The sequence below is a fragment of the Cervus canadensis genome, chromosome 27, assembly GCF_019320065.1.
Source record: "Cervus canadensis isolate Bull #8, Minnesota chromosome 27, ASM1932006v1, whole genome shotgun sequence".
Lineage (NCBI taxonomy): Eukaryota > Metazoa > Chordata > Mammalia > Artiodactyla > Cervidae > Cervus > Cervus canadensis.
This window is the reverse complement of record NC_057412.1, coordinates 24,137,809-24,163,217: the sequence shown is the minus strand read 5'-3', so window position 1 is coordinate 24,163,217 and position 25,409 is coordinate 24,137,809. Positions and strand designations below refer to the sequence as shown.

General features: G+C 39.9%; 1 protein-coding gene across 5 annotated transcripts in view; it reads left to right on the top strand.

The window, feature by feature from the left end:
* Positions 1-7,865: 7,865 nt before the first annotated feature.
* ROBO1 (roundabout guidance receptor 1) overlaps positions 7,866-25,409 on the top strand; it is a 441,102-nt gene continuing 423,558 nt past the window's right edge. For 3 of the 5 annotated variants that reach the window (XM_043449146.1, XM_043449144.1, XM_043449145.1), the window contains exon 1: positions 7,867-8,973. In XM_043449146.1, coding sequence (XP_043305081.1) covers positions 8,919-8,973 — 55 coding nt within the window. In that variant the 5' untranslated portion in view covers positions 7,867-8,918. Of the gene's footprint in view, positions 8,974-25,409 lie in introns of all 5 variants that reach the window. The other 2 variants (XM_043449143.1, XM_043449142.1) reach the window with 1 other exon arrangement.

Genomic DNA, 25,409 nt, shown 5'->3' with positions numbered 1-25,409 from the left:
AGAATAAACAAAGCAGCAGGTGGGACTAAACATAATGAATGTACAAAATGAGACATAAATCCTAACATATGTACCTCAATTCTCTAAATATTTCTTGAATGGGTTTTTTAAGAAGCGGGGGAAAACCAAAAACATTGAACAGTTTTGTACAACACATCTGCAGAATTAAACATAATGTAAATTACTTACAAAGTAGTCAGTTTGTGTTCAAATTGTAAGCCTATAGAGTGTGACATTCAGCTGCACAGCTGTTAACCATGATGCCAATTAAAGAGGATTTTAATTCATGATTCAAATAGTATACACTTGGTTCCAGATATATCTGGAAGTCAAAAACCAAGAGACAGCAACTTTTATGGTAAGATATTAATACATATCCATCTTTATGTCTTTCAATATATTTTGAACGAGTTAACAAACTTGTAGTATGTATTTTTCCATGCCTTCTCCTTAAAGAGAAACATAAAAACCCTTTGAACACTTTAGAAATAAAAGAAAATTTAAACACCTAAATTCCATATAGAAATAAAAGTAGTATAGATGCGTATGTCACTCAGTTTTTTATTCCAGAATAAAAGTAGATCTTTAAATGAACAAAACAAAATCTACACATCAATGGCTTGCTCAAGCTGGAACCAAATCCATAGAAAAAACCCTCAACAGCAATTTTTATTAGTATTTCACAATCTGGCATGGGGATAAGATCCAGGGAGCCAAAGTTCAAATCTGTGTGTAGTCTCATGTTAGTTAAAAGTTCAACATCATCTCATGTATAAAATAGGATAATATTATAGTAGTAATTGATCTACTAATACACTTCTGAGAATTTAAGTGAATTAGAATACATAAAATTCTTAGAACAGTACCTCTAGCACATAATGTTATGTAAATGTTGGCTGTTGTTAGTTTTATTCTATTAGGAAATGGGGATTTTAAAAAGTTATGGTTCTTATATGCCTGAAGATAAGACAGAAATATGTAAAACTCTCTATATAATATAGGAGTAATATAATATGAATTGTATTATACCATATCTAGTGATAGACAGTATTCTAAATCTAGAGAATCTTGACCAAGAATTTTTTATTATCCTGTTCTGGTGGAAAGAAATATCCAGTGATTTAGAGGGCTGGGTTCTAGTTTTGAGTAAAGCGCTAACTAAAGGTCTCATTTGGGGAAAGTCAGTTTCTTTGAACTTTAGGTTTCTCATTTATGAAACTTTAATCTTGAAGGTCACTTCCAGTTTGAATGTTATATACTTTAAACTCAGATTCCAATCTCTTTGTTTTCAAATAACCTGACCCAAATCAGCATGTGCCTACTTAGTTAGAACCTTGAATTTAAGTCGTTGAAGTCTACTGAGAAATATCAACTCACTGTATAAACTCCATGTTAGTTCTCCATTAGTTGAAGTGGATAAATGATTGAGCCACATATATATATTGAACCATATATATATATATATATACATATATATATATGAGAAAATATACTTTAGAATTATAGAAATAGGTTTATGAAGAAAGCATTTTTCCAAAAAATATATTAACCAACAATGAAATAAGACTCATTCATTCATTTAGTCGTTCAACGAACATCTGAGTGCTGACAAGTTACCAGAGAGTGTCTGGGATGCTGGGAATAAAAATCTCTGACCTCATAGAACATTCTAAGAGGAGTGAGTCAGTCAATAAAAATAAATAAGGACATATGTAGTGTCTTAGATGGGGATAAGTGCTCTGGAGGAAACAAAACAAAACAGAAAAACAAGGCATGAAAAGGTATCACTTAAAAATGTACTTTTAAAATTGGTGGTTGGAAAAAGCCTGTCTGAGAAGGTGTGATTTTATGAAAACCTAAGAGAGGAAAGACGGTAGGTTTGTTGATGTGTGGAGCTAAGTGTTCCAGCCAGAGCAAGTGCAAAACCTCGCATGCTCGTGGTTGCCTGATAACATTCTGGGAATAGTTCAGACAGTGTTGTGGTGGAGCGTAGTGAGCAGGGGTGAGTACAAGGGGAAGGAGATTCTGTCAGGACAGTGGGAGAGCAGCTCTTGTGAAGCCTTGTAGGTTTCTGAAAAGAGTGGGTTGTCACTTTAGGCGAGATGGTAAACCACTGGAGAGTTCTGAGCAGAAGCTTGTATTTGAACCAGTGTGGTTTGAACCAAAGGGCCTCTTTCTCCCCCTATGCATTTTGGTTCAAAACAAATTGGGTTCAAATATAAGACTCATGGCTTCTGGGCCTCAGAAGTTCGAGTTAATGATTTATTCTTTCGTGCATGTCTCTAAATTAGGATGATAATACCACTTCATGTGATCATGGTGAGCATTAGATCAGATAACATTTGTAAAGTGCCCCAAATATTGCCCTCAGTCAATGCTATTTCCCAGTGTCCCCTCCTTTATCTGAAAAAAACTTACTGTCTGTTAATATTAAAGGATTAAACCCGAGTGAGACCCATTTTGCTAATAGTTAAGGTCCCAGGTTCCATCAGAAGGGCTTAGCAATAGAGCATCTTGTTGTTAAGTTGCTAAGTCATGTTTGACTCTTTTGTGACCTCATGGATTGTTGCCCGCCAGGCTTCTCTGTCCATGGCATTTTCCAGGCAAGAATACTGGACTGGGTGTCCATTTCCTACTCTAGGGGATCTTGCTGACCCAGGGATCAAACACATCTCTTACATCTCGTGCATTAGCAGAGCAGATTCTTTACCACTGAGACACCAGGGAAGTCCAATAGAGCATCTAGTTATGGAGTATCTACAATGTCCCCAAGATCCTAAGATGCAAAAGGGCAAGCACCGTCACGGTAATTCCATAGTGAACTCCAGTGTATCATAGTTTATGTTTTTAAATGAGACATAGAGACCCTTCGTGACACTGCAGCACGCGACTAGGTGAAGCCTAAGGAGTTCTATTCCACATTTTCCTAGATTAAAAACCTTGACAATGCCTTAAGTCTTTCATTAAGTGAAGACAGGTAAACCATGAAATCTCTTCTGCCCATGTTTCCTGGTTTGGAGCCTTCCCTGCCATTAAAATGTGCCCTATGCACATTTAAAAGAAAACATTCTGGTACTTTTATGCTCTTTCAAGAACAAAAATAAAATTACACATATTTAAAAAATCTACCTTGCATCCTCTTTTCTGTTCTTTCCCTTTCTTTCTCTTTTCTTTCTTTCTCCTTTCTCCCTTTCTTCTTTTCTTTCTCTTTCATTATTCTAATCCTAAATTATTTATTTTTCCCTTGAACTCCGATTGCATGTAAAATCTATACCCAAACATGTGATTTATTACATGTGACTTGCTGATATCACATATAGCACTTAGAATCAGTAAGTATTGTGCACTTAAAAAAATAAGGTTTTCTGTGGGTTGTTTTCATAAGTTGTTTAGTGGGGAAAACTGAAGCTTTTAATTTTCAGGACTGGGGGATTAGAGACATTACTACAAGAGCAGCATGGCCTATACTGAGCAATGTTTACTACAGAGACAGGGCATTTCAAAATATGCTAGATGTTCCAACAGATATACTATTCTCCTATATTGGGGTTATTTTAGGTTACTTTCTTAAATGGGACTTCCCTTATGTATTCAAACTTAGACTGAATCCAAATATTCAGATATTAAATTATTCAAATATTCAGTGAAGTTCATCAGTTTATATACTAGAAACAGCACAGATTATTTGGCAATTTTGTATAAAAGTTGCTAATGTAGCTGTGGTACTCTGAGAGGTTATGCAGCCTGGCCTTGGTAAGTATCAGGCTGCTTCTCATCAGACCTCCTGGAATTTCACCTTGCATCTCAGGCTTCTTCTGGTTTCTGGCTTCCTGGTAAGGTGGAAGAGAGAGAAATGTTGTGGTTTGTATTTCCCGTAAGAACTCGACTGGGCTCCTCCTGATTTGGGTAACTGGTATCTGGAATCTCTACAAAGATCCTGGGAGTTTTGTTATTTCCTGAGTTCCTATAACTACCCCTGTGAAAGATAAAATCAGATCAGGCTGACTCAATATTTCTTTGCTGCTCTAGAATGTTGAATGTCAAGGAAGCCCCTATTTACAGAACTGTGCTGTACTTTGTCGCTCAGTCGTGTCTGACACTGTGGACTGTAGCCCGCCAGGCTCCTCTGTCCATGGGGAGTCTGCAGGCAAGAATACTAGAGTGGGTAGCCTATTCCTTCTCCAGGGGATCTTTCTGACCCAGGAATCGAACCAGGGTCTCCTGCTTTGCAGGTGGATTCTTTACCAGTTCAGCTGCCAGGGAAGACTTTATTTAAAAAGACTACTAGAATGTATTACTTTCAGGCTTTCCTTGCAATTCTTATTTTAGAGAGCTTGAATTTCATAAGCTTCAAATGATCAGAATTCTCTAAATGGAACTTGAGAATCCACCACTCCTTTAGAGCATGGTGATCAGAATAGAGCTTCTGAGTGCAAATTACGACATGTTCTTCTTACCTTGGTCTCTGTCTCCCAACCAATCAGCCTGGAATGAGTCAGAGTTCTATTCTATGTATCAGAGCCGGCTGAAGACTTGCCATTTGTGGGCACCATGTCCATGTGTACACACACATTTGCACACATGGTCATACAGACACAATGATTATTTCATGCATTCTCCTAGTAACTTAATGTGCAGGAGTGGAAATGGGAAGGTGACAAGTTGCTATGATTCACCCACTTCCAGGAATGTACCGAGCTGTCATTTAATCCCAGTGACACTATTTTTTATTCTTCCTACAGGTTCCACTCTGGAGTCTGTGTAGCTCCCTGCGTGAGAGCTTTGAGAGCCTGAGGAATAGGTTTCTCTTTGAATCTTGCCTCTACAGAGCCCTTTACTGTTTCCTGCATGTAGATGATATTCACTATGTTTGTTTGTATGAGTAAGTGAGGGAGTGAAAGGAGGTTATGAAAGTTCTCAGGTACAATTAGTTTGACTTGTTACAGAGCCTTTATACTTTCTGAATACAAATTCTTGTCTTCAGGTACAACCTTTACTGATATAATTGACAGAAAAGTACACTTTGGATGAGGAAGGGAAAGAAGAGAGGATCACATATATAAGTTGGTGATGAAGACCCTCATGGTGGGGGAGGGGGGTGAGGGGGCAGCTGGTGGAAAGAAAGTTAGTTTCCAGAGGATTCTTTCTGCTGATTCCCCCAGGTAGTATAGCCTCTAGGAGTAGCAAAAAGGAGCTGGTGGTGGGTGGGAGGATGTTGTTGCTAATTGAAGTTGAGAAATAAAAGGATAACTGGGAGTATTAATATGGTTTCCTTTCAATGACAATGAGATAAATGGTAAAGGAGAATTTGAAAAACCTTAGCAAATTTCTGGAGACCAGGAGACTCACTTTGGGAAAACAATACAACAGGGATTCTTACACATATTCTACTTTACATTTAAAAGCATACATCCTTTGCTAAGTGGAGGTTCAAATCTTTATTTAAAAATGCACTCAGATACTATGAGGATTTGAAGAATTTCTCTCCCTCTCTCTCTTTCTCAAGTACCATGCTTTAGGTTATTTATTTTCTATTACTAGGTAAGCTTATCTTAAAAGCAGGTTTTAGCCCAAGGGGAGAAAGAAAAGACATATTCTATGTTTCTCACTAAATATCCTTTCACAAAGCCTGAATCAATGTATGTTTTTCAGCATTTACTGCACATTTTTGGTTTTTTTTTCCATTGCTGGAAAGGTTTTGGCTGGAGTCTTTGAATTCTTATCTCCAGCCTGTTTACTGAATTTTCAGTCAGCTTTCTCAGGATTAAACTATCTTTCACTTTCAGAGATAGGTGCTGTGAACCAGAGTTTTTTTGTACAAAATCCTGCTCCAAGGTCATTGGTTGTACCATCAACAACAAAAATAAATGTATGATTCACTTTTAAAACTATCTTTTGTTAGGTAATGTGTGTGCTCACTTTAAAAAATGTATAACAGTATTTAGAAAAGCATAAATCCATTCCCATCTCTCCATCTATCATGCATTCTCTTTTCCAGAGTCAACCACTGTAAGCAGGTTCTGGTATTTCCTGATAGATGACAAATAAGCATCTTGAACTTCTTATAAATAACTTGGCACATAATAATTTATTGAGAAGTATAACAGTGGTAAAGAACCCACCTGCCAATGCAGGAGACATAAGAGACATAGGTTTCATCCCTGAGTAGGAAAAATCCCCTGGAGAGGGGCATGGCAACCCGTTTCAGTATTCTTGCCTGGAGAATCCCACAGACAGAGGAGCCTGGCAGGCTACGGTCCATAGGGTCACAAAGAGTTGGACATGACTGAACACGCACATAACAGCCCTAAATACCAGGGCTGTTGTTGTTCAGTTGCTAAACCCTCTCGGACTCTTTGGAGTTTGCCAGGCACCCTTGTCCTTCACTGTCTCCCGGAGTTTGCTCAAACTCATGTTCACTGAGTCAATGATGCCATTCAAGCACCTAATCATCTGCCGCCTCCTTCTCTTTTGCCTTCAATGTTCCCAGCGTCAGGGTCTTTTCCAATGAGTTGTCTCTTTGCATCAGATGGCCAAAGTGTTGGTACCAATACCTACCATTTATTGGGCACTCACCATGTCTTTGGAGAAGGACATGGCAACCCCCTCCAGTATTCTTGTCTGGAGAATCCCATGGACAGAGAAGCCTTGTGGCTACAGTCCATAGGGTCGCAAAGAGTTGGATACCACTGAAGCGACTTCGCACGCAGGCAGCTTCCCTTGTGGCCCAGCTGATAAAGAATTCACCTGTGATGGGGAGACCTAGGTTTGATTCCTGGCTTGGGAGGATCCCCTGGAGAAGGGAATGGCTGCCCACTCCAGTATTTTGGCCTGGAGAATTCAGTCCATGGGGTCACAAAGAGTCGGACACGACTGAGTGATTTTCACTTCACTTCACTTCACACCATGTCTTGGGTGGTTTTTGTATAGCGCGTTTTTTAACAGAAAGGAAGAAAAATGAATGAGTGAATGAATGAATGCAATAACACCCATCAAAGGTGATAGGTTTGTTTTGCTTTGGATTTGTGAATATCTCAAAAGTTTCTGTTTCAGCAGGGAAAACAGAGATCTGGCCTGGTAACAGAGATAATAACTGGTTGGTTGGTATTTTAGGGAGAGGTGCATGGGATGTTAAAGCCCACACCTTTTGGTTTTGAAACACCAAATGGCTTCTCCTATAAGCACAAACTCCAAAGTAGTCGAGAGGATGTTTTTTGCATTTTTCGCTCTTCCTTAATTACCTCCCCATGGTTAGCATTCTGATACTGAGAGTCAATGAAGTTGAAGGAGAGGTATTTGGTTACAAAAAAAAAGGTCCCCAGGACCCACCCCTGCGCCCCTCGAATTGGTTAGTCTTTCTACAAGAGCCTCAACAACCACAGTGTAAAATAAACTGATTTTTGTAATACAGTGCCCATCTCCTGATACATTTTACATAGTTATTTCCCTAATTCCTATCCCAAAGCTTCGTTTGCCCATATTTGATTTTTTTTTTTTTTCCCCTGTTTTAATGGGAATGGGGAAGGGTGAAGACAGAGTTATCTGAGAGTTCATTCCAACTCCTGGAAGCGGTAGGGAAGAGGTTAAGCTGGACCGGAGGATTTTTGAAGTCTTTGGCTGGGAGGTTCCATTTGGAGAAAGGTGCAGGGGAGCCAGGGGTGGCGAGAGAAACAAGGCAAGTTCCCATTTGCTCGGATTTGTGATCCTGAGCAGTTTGATTTCTCACCTGAGGGCGCAGTCGGGCACCCTGGCTCGTGGATGGAAATATTAACAAGCAGAACTTGCCAGGGCGGCGTCTGGAGAGTGTAACCTGACGCATGGGAAGGACCGCGCGGCCCCTTTAAGTGTTCTCGGGCCGGGAAAGAGAGGGAGGAAACTGGGAGCCGCGGGGAAGGTGGGGGAAACCCACCAACGACCGAGCCAGAGAAGGGGCAGCGTGAGAGCAGAAACTTCAGACGCTGCTGATCCCGGCGGAGCTCGGGTGAGCCGCGGCGGCCGTCACTCCCACCCGCAGCGGCACGCTCCTCGCCCCTCTCCGCTACCCGGGGGAGGTCCGGGAGCTGCCTCCCTGCCGCTACCACGAGCCTGGGCTGCGGGCAGCCGCCGCTTGGAAGTTTGGGCTCCAGCGTCCCAGCCGCGGAGAGTTCGGGGTGCTTTGCGCGCACGCCCCAGCGGCGAGGGGTCCGAGGGATGGTGAGCGCAGCGCTGGGCTGGGAGCGCCCGGGAGGCGTGAGTGTGTCCGCGGACCGGCTGCCGTCTTCAGGGCCCTCCGCATCCCCCAAGTGATGGGCACAAGGGCCCGCCCAGGGAACCGCTGTCGCCGCACCGCCCCCTTGCTCGCCCCCAGCGCGCGGAGTCACCCAGGCACACCCCCGGCACCCCGTGCCCGCTCTCCAGAAGTGCTGCCGCTGCCTTTGCCGCCGGCGCGGGTGGCCAGCTGTTGACTGGGCTCGCCGATAGGCGGAGAAGCACTTTTCGGCTCGCCCTAATCCGGTCTCACACCCCAACTTTGCCGCCGCGCCGGCCCTCGCCGCGGCGCTCGGGCGCACAGTGTGGGGGCGCACGCCGGACGGCTCGGAAAGATCGCGGAGGAAGGAAACCGCACAACTGCTCTTCTGATTCGGCTCTTTGTTGTTCGCTCTGGATGGTCCTTGGAAGTGGCCGAGCCGCCTCGAAAACCCTGGCGCCAGAGAAGGCAAACCCTGGAATCCTTAGTCTGCAAAGGGCTCTAAGATATTGACAAGCGTCCGGAACGGTGGACCAGTAATTGCCCTGAAAACTCCTGGCGGATTGACCCACGTTGCTTATATTAAGCCTTTGTGTGTAGTGTGTGTGGAGTGTGGCTTCATAAATTCGGGGACCTCATTTTTACCCCCTCCTCTTGGCATGAGACTGTATGCAGGATCCACCCGAGGACAATGATCGCGGAGCCTGCTCACTTTTACCTCTTTGGATTAATATGTCTCTGTTCAGGTAACCCCGCGTCGTCTTTCTTCACCCTTCATTCCCCCCTTGCACGCCTCTTCTCCACTTTCCCAGATCAACCCCGAGCTGAATTTTGGCGACCTCTGCCTCCTTCCAAGGCCAGAGGGGCCCGACCCCTGGCAGGAGTTTTAGACGAAAGGGTTCTTAGGTGGTACTTTGTGCTGTCCTTATTCCCCCATCCCCCAAGACCCTCCAAAGCCTATTCGCAGACCTAGGCCTTTTGCCAAGTTCGAGGCACGCCCAGATCTCTCCGGGCAAACGCGCGTCTGAGCGCGGGGTGGAAGAGGCAGCGGGCGGTGGTGAGCCTGGGCCCTGAGGATGAGCCCAAGTCAGTCCGATCGCTCTGCCGCGTCCCGGGGGAAGGGAGCTGTGCGCCCAGGGAGCGGTAGCCCAGAAACCCGCCTGGATTCCTGAACCTGCTCGTGCTCTTCGCCCCTCCTCTTCCGAGCAAACGGGTTATTAGTAGTTGTTTTATGTAACCAAAGTCTGTAATTAAATTCGATGCTGAAGAAACTTCAGGAAATAACTCCTTCTTACTGTAGGATATAAACTAGCCACTCTGGCTGGCTGAGTTTAGAAGGGAAACAGACAAGTTGCAAGTATCAGAAAGGGAACACTTAGTTGCCTGGGAATATTCATTGGCAAGGGAAAACCGAAGGCTAGGTTTAGGATTTGGGGGATTCATTAAATAGTATGGAAACTCTTCATATGAACCGTTGGAAGGATGCTGCAGTGGGGTACGTCTGACTTTAGAGGGTACACTGCATCTACACCAATAGTTTTCTGACACTCCCTAAGAAACTTTTAGTATGGGGGAACAGAGCCACGACTCAACTTTTCTTTCTTTCTTTTTGGTAGATTCTGGTTTCAATCAAGGATCCGATTTCAGGCCTTAAAACACACCACACACACACTCACACTGCAACACACACACACACACACACACTGCACCTCAGGGAATTTTTTATAGGCCTGTACTGAGCTTCAAGTTGCATCAAGGCCTGTAGGTTAGAGTCACTCAGTTTCCATGATTATGAAACAGTTTTGAAAGGTTGATTTGAGATTTTTGTGGTCTATGGCCATAGTTTATATTTTAAAGAAGGATTTTACTTAAGGAACTATGTAAAAGAAAAACGTAATCAGCCAAATGATAGCGAATAAACCCTTAAAATAGTTTCAGCCCACGAGATATGCTTTCTGACTAAAAGGAACCTTTGCAATGAAATGAAATGAGGAATTCATTAAATCGTTACTCCTTTGAAGAAAACAGAAAACTGAAGTTTTCATATATGTCACAGTGGAAGATGAATAGATGAAACCAACTCTTTGGGGCCACCTCTTCTTACTTCAGTTTCCCCTTTCTCTACTATAGTTTTTTTTTTTTTTCTTCTTCTTAGTTTCCAGGTCTGAATGATTGAAAAGTTCCCCACCCCCACGACCCGGTGAGGATGCAAATCAGAAACATTCGGATCTGATCTCTCTATTTGTCTGTCTTTGCTGCCTCTCCCCCTAGTTTAATTTACAGCTTCAGATACCTTTGAGGTTTTTGTTGATTCACCTTCTCAGTTAAAGTTTATTCACGTGTGTAAAGTGAAGTGTCAGTGTGATAAATGACTGGAGAGCCAGATTACTGAAGATAGGAGGATTAATGGTCATTAGTCACTGTTTGAGCTGAGTTTGTATATGTTGAGACATTTTATCATGGCTGTAGATTAAAGATAGGGTCACACTAATAGGGTATCACTGAAAGCTGGTCACATCAGCGTGCAAATTCTCTGTCTTCACTTGGAGAAATATCTTGGAGTGTGTGTACTGTCCTCGCAGATGTCGTAATTTGATGAGTACCTAGTATCTGAGATTTGTAGTTTAAATAGATATAAATCATTTAGACCTGAAATGATTTTTGGCTTTGTTTTTCTAAGTTACTTTTCCACTGAAGTCACTGATGAGTTTCATAAGTCTTAAATTTTCTAAGGGGTGTGGTTCTCTACTTTGTTGGCTGGGTCAGAGGTGTGTACCTTGTGAGATGCTCTCTCATATTTAACCTGAAGCTGTTCCTAGCTCTTCTGCTGACTTTAACTCCTGCTGTGTGTTTGAACTTGGGGAGGCCAAATTATTGGGCTGCTGAGGAGATGTCATGAGAGTGTGCTATTCTAAAGCCATCCTATTGATTTGAGTAAACCTTCACAGAACTCAGATAAGTAAGTCGGGTTGGGCGTGATCAAGACACCTGGACAGGGAATGAATGAAGTTCTTGAAAGATCGTGTTTCATATCTTGCCTCAAGCCTAAGATCACAGTCTATCACTTGTTAATGGAGTGTATTTAAGGGAAATGTGGTGAGTTTAAATAAATCAAAGTGTACCGAGGGGCTAAGGTACCTTCAACAAGATTTAACCTGTAAAAGCATCTATTGGTTGTCAGTTCTTTTTTTCTTTTTTTTTAACCTGGCTGCCAACTTAACAAAGTCCTGTAGTTTTCTTCAAACAGATTATACATTTCATGTTGATGTGTTGATGTCATACTTAACATCATATATTATATGTTTGCTTTTTGTAGCCTTTTATTACACTTATGCTACAATATATAACTTTTTATTCTAGGAAACTAAGATTTTGGAAAAAATAAGTATTTCTTTAGAAATGCTGTTTTATAGTGAGTTTCTTTAGTGTTTGTATACCTCATTTCTTTTCTATGGAGAGCTAGACTTTTGGTGAGGGGAGCAGATGGAATAGCACTGGAAAAAAAAAAACCAACCTGTGTTATCTCTCAGGACCTGATTCTAAACATTGTTTCCTTCTTTATGGACTTCCTCTCCTCAACTCCATTTGCTAAAACCTGCTTTTAAGTGAAAAAAGTGATTGAATTTCAGTTCAGACTTATGATGAGATCTGAACTTTGAATGAAGTGGAAATTCACTAGTGCTATCCTTCTGCTTTTTTGAGGGGTGGGGGCGAGTCTTTTTCTCTTATTGGGAGGGAAATGTTTTAGGAAAAGTTTCACTTCGTAAACCACTTACCTGGGTCTATGGTCTCTCTCTCTCTAACTGGAAGATTCTTTGGAAATTCTGGTAATTTCTTATTTTAAAATAAACATGTTAGCTTTAAAATATACTTGCCTGAACACTGTGACATCTTTTAAAACATAATATTGCTAGATAATGGTCCCTCTAATACATGAGATAATTGCAGTTAAAATGTCTCAGAACAGTAAGTTTATCTGAAATTTTCCTTTAGTCTTCACTGTGACAATTGAAATATTCTTGTGTGAGTTAGTGATACGAAATGCTAAACTTCAAACCTATAATCAGTTATTTGCTTGTTTATTTGTTTTACATGGAGTAGGTATAATTTAAAATACTGGGCAAGAGGTATGAAATTGGCTGGGAAACTTAGAATAATAGCTTGCCAATGAAGATTGTAAATAGTTGAGTATGTATCATTTTCTGTGTTTATAAGAGATGCTAGAGTAATGCTCATGTTAATTTCTGGCTTTTTGAAAACTGTTTAATTCTGAAAACAAAAATACAACTGTCTTGAATGCTTGATTTCTTATGGAAAAAATATAAGGAAGTCAAAATTTTACTCAAAAATTAGGCCTTAGGTAATCTTAAATAAATTAAGAAATCTGTTAATAAGAAAGGGGGAAAAAAAACCAGTAGAAGCAGAAGTCTAGAGAAGTACAGTAGAAGAACCAGATCCAGAATTAATCTATAATTAAGTTTTAAGCTGTAGGAGGAAGAGGAATGGCAGTAGATAGAGCAGCCAAATCTGAGTGCACCCCTCTGACCACACATAGGAAAAAAAGCAAATCTGAAAAGTGGACTCTTAAAAAATTGATGTCAAGGTATATGCTGTATATTTAACAACTGTATAAAGAGCTAGACATTTTTAAAAAACAGAGTAGTTTGGAAGATGGAATCATTTGAAAACAAAGGAGTAGTCTAAATCTTTAATGAATTCATATAATTTTTTTTAAAGCTGCATTTAATAAGACTTTAGAATGTTGATTGCCTCAGCTTATTTAGTGGAGTGAAAAGCTAAGTAGTTACCTTCTGTATCACAATGTTTTTGCTTAGAGGAGACCGGTAAAGTGAAAGAAAGAAATAATAATAATAAAAAAAACCGAGATGATGTTCAAATTCTGGGGTACCCTAAGAAACTTTATGATGATGACTACTACTCTTGCCTTGAAGATTTGACTATCATTTGTTGAACATTCACCATTATCTTATTTAATGCTTGTAAGAACCCTATGACGTACATAGATGCTATTATTAGTAAAATATTGCTTTATCTGTGTTTTATAGTTGTGTTTTATAGTTACAACATCATAGAGATGTTAGGAGATACAGATGAGAGGGGATTTGAACCAAGTTGATTCCAAAACCCTTAACCACTGTGCACTTTCCTAGTTGAAAGAGAGAAATGAAGGATTTAAAAGAAGAAAGATTATGGTTCAATCATTGTTTAATTTTAAAGCACGTCCACCAAATCCACCTAAACAAGACTGTGGTTTGAACACTTGAGAATTTGGAAGGGAGGCTTTTCTTATCCTGCCGTTAAGTAAATGATCTTCAAATTTTTAGATCACCAGGCAAGACAATGATTCTTTACCTTCAGTCAACTCACATCCAGCCTTTATCATGTCTGCATTTTCTGGCATGCTTAAAAATAGAGACCGAATGGAAGTCAAACAGTGACCTCTGGTGATGTGGAAATACACAGTTCCAAGTTGTATTTTGAAAAATGAATGCCATCCTCATTCATGCACACTTGAGGAAAGATTTTGTTCTGAGTCCCAAGGCAAATAATTGGTGCTTATCAGGGAAGAGCCTGTGGAGAAGCAATCATTTCCCCTGGGGTTGCTTTTTCCTCTCTGGGTTGGGCATGGGCTGGTGGTCATTTAGTAGCAGATGAGCCTTCTGCTTGACTGCTGTTCACAGATGACCCACTTCATGGTTACTGATCACGGAAGGGTGTGTGTATTAGTACCTGGTTGATCAGCTGGTTGGAAACTGCTTATGCATAGCCAATAAAGTTGCCATCCTGTGGAGATCAAAGGCCACCTCCTTCCTTTCCAATTCTGGGTTAGGATGGTTTCCTCTCCCCCGTCTCCCTCTACCTTCAGCCCTTTTCTTCAATCTTGCTGTTGAAGGAGAGGAGGAAAAAAGATTATCTGTAGTGTATGGGGAGATAGCTTTGATCCCCACCCCACTGCCCCTGTCTTCCTCTCTTTAGCCATCCAAAAGGCTATTTCTAATGCTGGAAGGTGTCCTGTTGCTTGCTTCATGGGGGAGCTCAATCTCCTTTTGCTTAAACCAAAACAGACTGCTACGAATTCCCTTACTTCTGTGATTTTACTTGGCTTCCAAATGTCTTACAGCAATGTTGTTCCACACATAAAACAATATTTTGAACAGCATGACTGTGCATATCTTTCTGACTTCGTTCAGCAAGAGAAGTACCTTACCACTTTGGTGTTCGCAGCTGTCCATGGCTTAGAGCCAGGAAAGAATATCTGTTTATTTTCTTTAATTAACTTATTTTATTAAAGGAGGAGAGTGTATAGAAGGTAAACAATCGTAGACAGGGTTCTTGGATTGTGAGTTTGATGCTGAAAAGTCTATAGGCCTGATGTCTGTCACCTAGTTTGACAGGTAAATGAACCATTAAAAAGCACCACCAATGGATACGAGCAAATGTCAGCAGAGCAGTGTGGTTCTGCCTTAAGTGGGAATATATATTTTTGTATCCAGTGAGTGATTTATATGCAGCATATAGGAAGTAGTAATAATACAGTATAGTTCTGGGACCTATTTTTTTTTTTAATCACGGTAGTCTCCCGTTTTAGAAAATATTAGATACTTTTAAAGCAGTTCCGGCAAGTAGTAGCTCATGGTTACACTTTCTCAAAATGCCCTTGATTGGATTTCAGAAAGTGTCAAGTTCAAAGTATGGGTCACCTGTGCCTGTGTTCAGCTTGTCTGTACATGCCCTGAAAACCAGGGACAGCTTATCCACAGTCAGCCTTGAAAGGAGCATGGAGTCTGGAACTTTCTCTCAGCTATTTGCAAGAGGTGTTAGTGGAAGAGAGTCAGGAGACCTGTCTTCCATGGACCTTGGTTCTTGGTAAAAACACAAAGAAGAATCTTGAGTTCTCACCTGCTGCAAGAGAGTTTATTGAAGATTAAGAGAGAACAGAGAAAACACCTTAAGAGAGAGATGGGCCAAGGCCTAGGAAGGCAGCGGCCCAGAGCGCTGAGGTGTAGAGTTTTTAATCCAGTTGGTCGTTGATTGACAGTCTTAATTGACAGCTGCAGGTTTTATAACCAGAGGCTGTGATGTGCATGTCCTTCCTATAATTCAGCCTATTATAATTAGATATATGTATTCATAGAATATTTATGAACATTTAAGGAGCCCAGTGAAACAAAGGTTATCTAAGGACATGATAGCCAGTGTGAGGTGTGCGTGAGTATCAGGATGGGGCACAAATCCTTCCAGTCGGCCAGTGGGGGATTTTTTCTGGTCCCCTGACCATTTTAGAGTACTGATGGTGTGTCTGGGGCAGCGTTGGTTAATAGCTTGCTGGGATTAGGTGGCTGTTGGACATGGCAGCTGACTGGGATGCCTCTAGTGGCTCATGGCTAACTTTCTGTCTGACAGAGGTTCTGCTGCTAAACAATGTAAGAGACCAAGTCTGTATCCCTGAAACACTGTGGTTTCTTCTTTTTATTTTATTATTTTTGACTATGCCATACAGCTTGTGGAAACTTAATTCCCTGACTCGGTATTGAGCCCAGGCCCTCGGCAGTGAAAACGCAAGAGTCCTAACCACGGGACTGACGGAATTCCCTGTGAATTATTCTTTTAATGTGAGGAAAAGTATTTTTGAAGTCATAAAATCATTACATATGACCTTTTAGTAGTTTAAAATCATTTAAGGCATATGTTATCTCTCTTTTGATTTAACTTAAAATTTCATGTAAATCATAAGAGATATGTTTCTATGACCATCAGGTTCTTTGGAGCATGTTATGTATGGTCATAATTTATGCACCATTATAAAAAAAAGATGTCAGCTTGGTAAACTTATTCCTGGTTGTTAGCAGAAGAGGAGACAGAGGCCAGGTTTTATTTTCTCTCCACCCACATAACCGAGGCCCTTTTCTGTCATTAGCAACCCCTGGTAGAATTTGAAAAGAAAATGGGGCCAATGAGTGAGTGAATCAGGCTACATTTGTCTGTTTCAAGATTATTTGTCATCAGATGGTGCTAATGAGGTACTTCCTCAAAATTTTATCTCCAAACTTCAATAACATGCATACTCTGTTTTCTGTTTTAGCATGTGATTGTTTTCTTCCGCTAACAATATATTAGGTTTTAGTTTGGTTAAAAGTGTCTGCCTTCAATTCTTTTTCTATATAAAGGAAATATAAAATGTATCCTTTTTAGTCTTACTGATCTAAAGCTGATTTTGTTTACTCAGGCTTGACTTAAAAGGCAGTCTTCTATTACTCGGAAACTTCACTAAAATGGTGTTTGTTCATATATCAAAGTGTTAAAACGCATTTGTAAGTGTTAACTGCACACCTCTGGGTAACTTTAAACTACTTCAGTTGCCTGGATTGGGAAGTAATTTCAGTATTTCCAGACCATTCAATTAGCAAGTTGTCTGACTAAAGTAAACTGGCTTGTTCAGCCTGTGAGAGATAGACTCATCTGTTTTTCGCCCTCATGTTTGAAAAGAAGTGAACATTTCCTTAGCAATCTGGTGTTAAGTTTGGAATTGGAATTTGCTTAAATTAATGAACTTAGTATACTGCCAAAACCTAAAGATGTAGAAAGAAAATGGGAGACGGGCAGAAGCTTGGATGCTGCACAGAGAGGAGGGGCATTTCATTGACAAGATTGTTGCTTTTCATCAGCTAATAATTTGGAATTAATAGATGCATCATGAAGGCAACTATTATTTAGATTAAGTATGTCCCGAGAGGAGCACTGCATTATTTGATCTTTTTTTCTTGCTAAGCATCATCCCAGGAACTCATTCTTTCCTAGGACCCCATATTCAAAATTACCCTTTCACCATTTTGCATTTGGTATACTGAATAAAGTCCTTTAATAACTGCACATGATTATTAAATATATTATTATCAGTTCAGTTCAGTCGTTCAGTTATGTCTGACTCTTTGCGACCCCATGAACCACAGCACGCCAGGCCTCCCTGTCTATCACCAACTCCCGGAGTCCACCCAAACCCATGTCCATTGAGTCGGTGATGCCATCCAACCATCTCATCCTCTGTCGTCCCCTTCTCCTCCTGCCCTCAATCTTTCCCAGCATCAGGGTCTTTTCAAATGAGTCAGCTCTTCGCATCAGGTGGCCAAAGTATTGGAGTTTCAGCTTCAACATCAGTCCTTCCAAAGAACACCCAGGACTGATGTCCTTTAGGATGGAATGGTTGAGTCTCCTTGCAGTCCAAGGGACTCTTGAGTCTTCTCTAACACCACAGTTCAAAAGCATCAGTTCTTCAGTGCTCAGCTTTCTTTATAGTCCAACTCTCACATCTGTACATGACCACTGGAAAAACCGTAGCCTTGACTAGATGGACCTTGTTGACAAAGTAATGTCTCTGCTTTCTAATATGCTGTCTAGGCTGGTCATAACTTTCTTTCCAAGGAGCAAACATCTTTTAATTTCATGGCTGCAATCAGCATCTACGTGATTTTGGAGCCCCCCCAAAATAAAGTCAGCCACTGTTTCCACTGTTTCCCCATCTATTTGCCATGAAGTGATGGGACCAGATGCCATGATCTTAGTTTTCTGAATGTTGAGCTTTAAGCCAACTTTTTCACTCTCCTCTTTCACTTTCATCAAGAGTTTCTTTAGTTCTTCACTTTCTGCCATAAGGGTGGTGTCATCTGCATATATGTTAAGACATAGCCTGGTAATGAAAAAATACTTAATTAAATGATGAGGTATGGATCTAATTATGTATACTGAATCTGAAGGCTAGGAATCAATATCTCTAATAATAATTATTATAAGGTCTAAACATACAACGTTATGGGCTGGCCCAGTGCTCCCACATCTTATTTGATTCCACATTAAGAATGAAGGCATGGCCATTATCCCTGCCTATCAGTATGGAAAAATGAGGCTCAGAAAAGTTAACTTCCTTGACTGGTTGGTCACCTAGTGTGGTGGAATCAGAATTTGAAACCAGTCTGATCCCAGAATTTGGGGTCTTTACCATTATACACACTACACTGTTCCCTTATAGGAAAATGACTGTAAATCAAACAGTATAAAATGTGTATATATAACAAGGCTAAGATGCTTTTTATGTGAGGGAACTTGCTTGTGCTACCAGGCTGTTTTAGTTCCCTTTTAGATGATGGATTTTTCTGGTATATTTGATTGTCTGTTCCCCTCTTCTGCTTGTCACATGGTAAGTAACAAAAAAGAGTGCAACCCTGATAACATACATGATCGATAACAGAAATATAGGTGCAGCCCCATAACATGATCTGGTGGGATTCGGTGTGTTCAGTTTGTGGAGTAAGTTTGAGATATTAATAGTAAAAACCAAGCAGGGCTTCCCTGATGGCTCACTGGTAAAGAATTGCTTGCAGTGCAGGAGACTTGGTTCGATCTTGGGTTGGGAAGATCCCCTGGAGAAGGAAATGGCAACCCACTCTAGTATTCTTGCCTGGGAAATCCCATGGATAGAGGAGCCTGATGGGCTCAAATCCACGGGATTGCAAAAGAGTGCTTTTTTGAGTTTGAAAATAGCATAATTAGTACTATGATATATAAAATATGTTAGGCAACAGCTTGGTGAGAATCTGTGATTCAGTTCAGTTCAGTCGCTCAGTCATGTACGACTCTTTGCAACCCCATGAAGCGCAGCACGCTAGGCCTCCCTGTCCATCACAAACTCCTGGAGTCCACCCAAACCCATGTCCATTTGAGTCGATGATGCTATCCAACCATCTCACCTTCTGTTGTCCCCTTCTCCTCCTGCCTTCAATCTTTCCCAACATCATGGTCTTTTCAAATGAGTCAGCTCTTCACATCAGGTGGCCACAGTACTGGAGTTTCAGCTTCAACATCAGTCCTTCCAATGAACACCCAGGACTGATCTCCTTTAGGATGGACTGGTTGGATCTCCTTGCAGTCCAAGGGACTCTCAAGAGTCTTCTCCAACACCATAGTTCAAAAGCATCAAATCTTCAGTGCTCAGCTTTCTTTATAGTCCAACTCTCACACCCATACATGACCACTGGAAAAACCATAGCCTTGACTAGAGGGACCTTTGTTGACAAAGTAATGTCTCTGCTTTTTAATATGCTGTCTAGGTTGGTCATAACTTTTTTTCCAAGGAGTAAGCGTGTTTTAATTTCATGGCTACAGTCATCATCTGAAGTGATTTTGAAGTGCAAGAAAATGAAGTCTCTCACTGTTTTCCTTGTTTCCCCATCTCTTTGCCATGAAATGATGGGACTGGATGCCATGATCTTAGTTTTCTGAATGTTGAGCTTTAAGCCAACTTTTTCACTCTCCTCTTTCACTTTCATCAAGAGGGTCCTTAGTTCTTCTTCACTTTCTCCCAAAAGGGTGGTGTCATCTGCATATCTGAGGTTATTGATATTTCTCTGGGCAATCTTGATTCCAGCTTGTGTTTCCTCCAGCCCAGCATTTCTTATGATGTACTCTGCATATAAGTTAAATAAGCAGGGTGACAATATATAGCCTTGACATACTCCTTTTCCTATTTGGAACCAGTCTGTTGTTCCATGTCCAGTTCTAACTGTTGCTTCCTGACCTGCATACAGGTTTCTCAAGAGGCAGGTCAGGTGGTCTGGTATCCCCAACTCTTTCAGAATTTTCCACAGTTTTTTGTGATCCGCAGAGTCAAAGGCTTTGGCATAGTCAATAAAGCAGAAATAGATGTTTTCGGGAACTCTCTTCTGTTTTCGATGATCCAGTGAATGTTGACAATTTGATCTCTGATTCCTCTGCCTTTTCTAAAACCAGATGTAATATCTGAGTGTTCACAGTTCACGTGTTGCTGAAGCCTGGCTTGGAGAATTTTGAGCATTACTTTACTAGCCTGTGGGATGAGTGCAATTGTGTGGCAGTTTGAGCATTCTTTGGCACTGCCTTTCTTTGGGATTGGAATGAAAACTGGCCTTTTCCAGTCCTGTGGCCACTGCTGAGTTTTCCAAATTTGCTGACATATTGAGTGCAGCACTTTCACAGCATCATCTTGTAGGATTTGGAATAGCTCAACTGAAATTCTGTCACCTCCACTAGCTTTGTTTGTAGTGATGCTTCCTAAGGCCCACTTGACTTCACATTCCACAACGTCTGGCTCTAGGTGAGTGATCACACCATCGTGATTATCTGGGTCATGAAGTTCTTTTTTGTACAGTTTTGTGTGTATTCTTGCCACCTCTTCTTAATATCTTCTGCTTCCGTTAGGTCCATACTATTTCTGTCCTTTATTGAGCCCGTCTTTTCATGATATATTCCCTTGGTATCTTTAATTTTCTTGAAGAGATCTCTAGTCTTTCCCATTCTATTATTTTCCTCTATTTCTTTGCCTTGATCGCTGAGGAAGGCTTTCTTATCTCTTCTTGCTATTCTTTGGAACTCCGCATTCAAGTGGGTATATCTTTCCTTTTCTCCTTGGCTTTTCGCTTCTCTTCTTTTCACAGCTATTTGTAAGGTCTCCTCAGACAGCCATTTTGCTTTTTTTGCATTTCTTTTTCTTGGGGATGGTATTAATTCCTGTGTCCTGTACAATATCACGGACCTCCATCCATAGTTCATCAGGCACTCTATCAGATCTAGTCCCTTAAATCTAAAATTTCTAACTTCCACTGTGTAATCATAAGGGATTTGATTTAGGTCATACCTGAGTAGTCTAGTGGTTTTCCCTACTTTCTTCAATTTAAGTTTGAATTTGGCAGTAAGGAGTTCATGATCTGAGTCATAGTCAGCTCCCAGTCTTGTTTTTGCTGACTGTATAGAGCTTCTCCATCTTTGTCTGTAAAGAATATAATCAATCTGATTTTGGTATTGACCATCTGTTGATGTCCATGTGTAGAGGCTTCTCTTGTGTTGTTGGAAGAGGGTGTTTGCTATGACCAGTGCATTCTCTTGGCAAAACTCTGTTAGTCTTTACCCTGCTTCATTCTATACTCCAAGGCCAAGTTTGCCTGTTTCTCTGGGTGTTTCTTTACTTCCTACTTTTGCATTCCAGTCCCCTGTAATGAAAAGGACATCTTTTTTTTTTTTTTTTGGGTGTTACTATCCCTTTAAAGTTGTATCGTCAGATGACAAGTTGTTTAGAAAACAGACATTGTAATGTTGGTAAACATGATCCCTGTACTGTAATCAACACTCAGAAGTAATACAGGTGTCTTTTTTTAAAAAAAATGTTACTCTTTTGCTCTTCTTACTCTTTTGAATAGATATGTCTCTTAAAGATTGTTCTGTAATTTCTTAGATGTGGTTTTCTCTACTAAACTCAGTAATGTTCCAAAGTTATTTCGAAATGTGTAGGTGGAATGTTACGTTTCTGTTCGCATCTCTATGTCCATAGGTTTATGACTTTTGTTGTTTAGTCGCTAAGTCGTGTCCGACTTTTTGCACCCAGGCCTATGTCCGTGGGGTTCTCCAGGCAACAATACTGGAATACATAGGTTTATGTGAAAATGAACATTTCCTCAGTTTCCTACCCTTTACCAATAATCAAAATGGTATCATATCTAAAACTCTCTATTATATGAGACCCGGGGTCACAACCTTAAAGTTTTTACTCTGTCAAAATCTACTTGATAATAAATGTGAAAAGTGAAGTGAAGTTGCTCAGTCGTGTCTGACTCTTTGCGACCCCTTGGACTGTAGCCTACTATGCTCCTCCATCCATGGGATTTTCCAGGCAAGAGCACTGGAGTGGGTTGCCATTTCCTTCTCCAAATAATAAATGTATTTCTATGCATTTATTTTTTTTGCAGCCTAACGTTCATTTGCATTTGATAATGCTATATTAATTATTAATGGAGCTTAATAACATTATTCCTTAGTAAATGACATTCAATCTTGATTTTCTTGATTAGATAAATCAAGATTATTAATCTTAATAATAATGAAAAATTGTTAACCAACTGTCTTCTTTGTTGCTATTAGAGACTTTAAAGCATGTTTCAGACATACCTGATAATGTATAGCTTTTAACACTACATTCAGGTTGTGTACATATAGACAGGAAAATGAATGTTGAATCACAGGAGTGAATTGTTGGCAGTCTATGAATGAAAGATGTTTTCATATGATGGGAGAAGGCAGAATTTCATTTGGGAACTGATAGATCGAGGGGATTTACTTAGTCAGCAAACTCTCCCTGAAATAAGTAGCTTGCCAAAGAGTGTTGAAAGAAAGAATAGAATGTCCTGTTGAGCAAAGTGAAGTATTAGAAAGGTGCATCCAGGAGTGGTGATCTGAAAAAATGATGTAACTGTTTGAAGAGATGGGTTTTATAGTTAGTTGTTATGGAATTTCATTTATGACCCTATAATATTTTAGAGGACATTAATAATACATTCATTCTTTCATTCATTTAATCAATCCTACCAGGTAACAAATTATTGAAAAAAAAATCTCATTCCTTGCACTTACGGAATTTATGCCAAATGGTTAATTGCCCAATAGGTAATTTAATACATGAGTGCCTTGTGAGCCTATGTTTGGACCATAAAGAGCTTCTGCCAAGTGGAGAAGAGGTGATAAAAAAAATTAAATTTGATAACCATAATTCTTAGAAACTAATATAGTTACTTCTTAGTATATTCTCTGAGGGTATGTATGCATAGCAGTATACAGATACCTACATTTAAATATAATGATAGATGTTTTATTTTTCTTAACCTATCAGAGAATCATTTGGACAATATCTTAGAACAGCTTTATTTCTATGCTTCTACTTTCTCTGCAGTATCCTAACAACTATTCTTTATCCTACCCTCATTACTTTCTATGACAGGAATTATCTCCTCATATCATAGAAGATTCCATTTATAATTTTTGTGTAAATTTGCTCATTAATTAAGCTAAAATTCAACTCTATTTCCTATTCTACTGGACTCTGTTTTACCCTCCAAACTCCCCATGGTAAATTCAGTCCAGTTTCTACATGAAACTATTCCCATTTTGAAGATAGTTAAGCTCTTTTTAAATTTTCTGTTCTCCGTACACAAGATATCCATTTTCTTCCAATTCTGTTTTTTTCATAAAGAGTCATTTCACTTGGTTATGTTATTTTGTTGTTATTGTTTTTAATGTATATTTTGTCAGTGTCCTAAAGTGTGACATGGATTTTGAGGATCCTGTTTTATTTTTTAGTGAAAAAGTAGGTAACTTTTAACTTCTTCCTAGTGTTCAAATAAAGATTTCATTTAAAAGCTCTGTCAGTAGTTAGCAATATAATGCTTTTCTGGATCAGGAAATTTAAAATATATTAATAAGCTAGATACTTATCTTCCCATCTTCATTTACCACTGAACCGTCTTCACACTGCCCTTCCTGGTCTGACGTCATGATTGTTGACAAGGAAGATAAGAAAACATTCAATTTGTGAGATTCTGTTTTTCTTTTCTGATAATATTTTATAATGGTTAAAAACATATGCCGTACGGGGCCTATGAGAGCAAGGCCCTGTCTCAGGTCTAAGGGATGGGTGACTGGATGTTGCCATGGGGATGTGTGGACTAGTGTACAGACACTCTCAGAGTTTTCAAGAAGAGGCGAAAATCTATGTTTTAAAGTAAAATCTCCCAGCTGACAAATGGGGACACTTAAATCCAAATAATAATAATAACAACAACAACAATAATATGTCATCACAGCAACTGTGGCCAACAGATCATCATTTTGTATTTATAATTTTACATCATCCATCTCATATAGAACTGACTTATCTGTTGCTGTTTATTCCTACTCTAAAAACATCAGTATCTCCTCACTCTGTTATCTTCAGCATTTTAGAAGCTTTTACTTTTCTGGTGTTTGGTCATCCTTACTGTATTGTTGCTAGCTAAATAGTTAGATAATGGCTTATTTATTTAACCAAAAGCTTCTGCCTTTATTGGGAGTTATTTACATTTTACAAACTGTATTTGTTAAACCAGGCAAAGTGATCAGTTTGACTGTTTATGTTTATTCTTTTGTCCTAAAGCTAACAAACAAAGAGAACAAAACCACAAGTCCTTTGATGAGCTAAGAGCCTCTGATGAACTTGAATAAATAAATTTATTCTTGAATAGGAGGGGAAATTATCAACAGAGACCATCTAAAAGTTTACTGAGTACTATTAAGAGACATACCACTGTGTTGCATATGAATTACAGGTTGAGAACGACTATTAAGGAAATCTGAAGAAATAGAAGTAAAATTGGGGCTAAGGCTGAATTGTAAAGAAGCCTTTACCTTCTTCATGTATTTGTTGTAGGATCATTTCTAAAACCTAGTTTCCCATATTTGTTTTATAGATCATTAGCTGTTTGACAGAAATATTATCAGGAGAGCCGCTTAATCTAAAGGGTCAGTAATCATTGCCAATTGAATATTAACGAGAAATGAAAATAAAGCATCTCAGAAATAATTTGTCAGTGGAAAATATTATTTAATTTACACGATATTGATTTATGCACAGCTTTTAAAAGCATATCTAGCATTTCTGTGAGGAAACTTTGTGCATAATTCATATGTATCTCTAAAATGACATTTGGAGGATTTCTTTAGGTAACATAGAAATGAGATAATTTGCTCAGGTGTTCATGCTATACTACAAAGCTAAGTACATATGGAGAAACTTTTATTAACTTAAAAAAAAAAAAACCCACCAAAACCCAAACTGGTCATTTTTTACCAAATCTAAGTAAAATATTCCACTCTGGAGAATTTTCTTGTCTTCATTATGTTTCACTGTAAAGTGGGCAGAATTTCTTTTTTGTCTTCCAACAACTCATACTGCTGGGAAAATATGGCAGAGTCCCATTGGGGGTCATTAAGAGCATTACTCATGTTAGACATCTATCACGGGCAGCCCTCCTCATGCTAAATTCTAGAGCCACGGCTTGCGAATAATATGAGATGCTCACAGGCACGAGGCAGGGAATAATGCTGGAGTGGAAGAAGGTCAAGCCACGGGCAGGGGAAGAGGTCAGAAGCAGTAATGTGCCCTGAGCAATGAGAGCTGATTCATCTGAAGCTGGAAACCGTCACCAGATTTCATTGTCCACAGGAGGCATGTTTAAAGATGAGCATCATTTGATGCTCTGAGAAAATAGCTTGCTAATAATAATGGATTCTCATCACTTCCGTGTGTATTTGGAAATATTTCTTTAGTTGA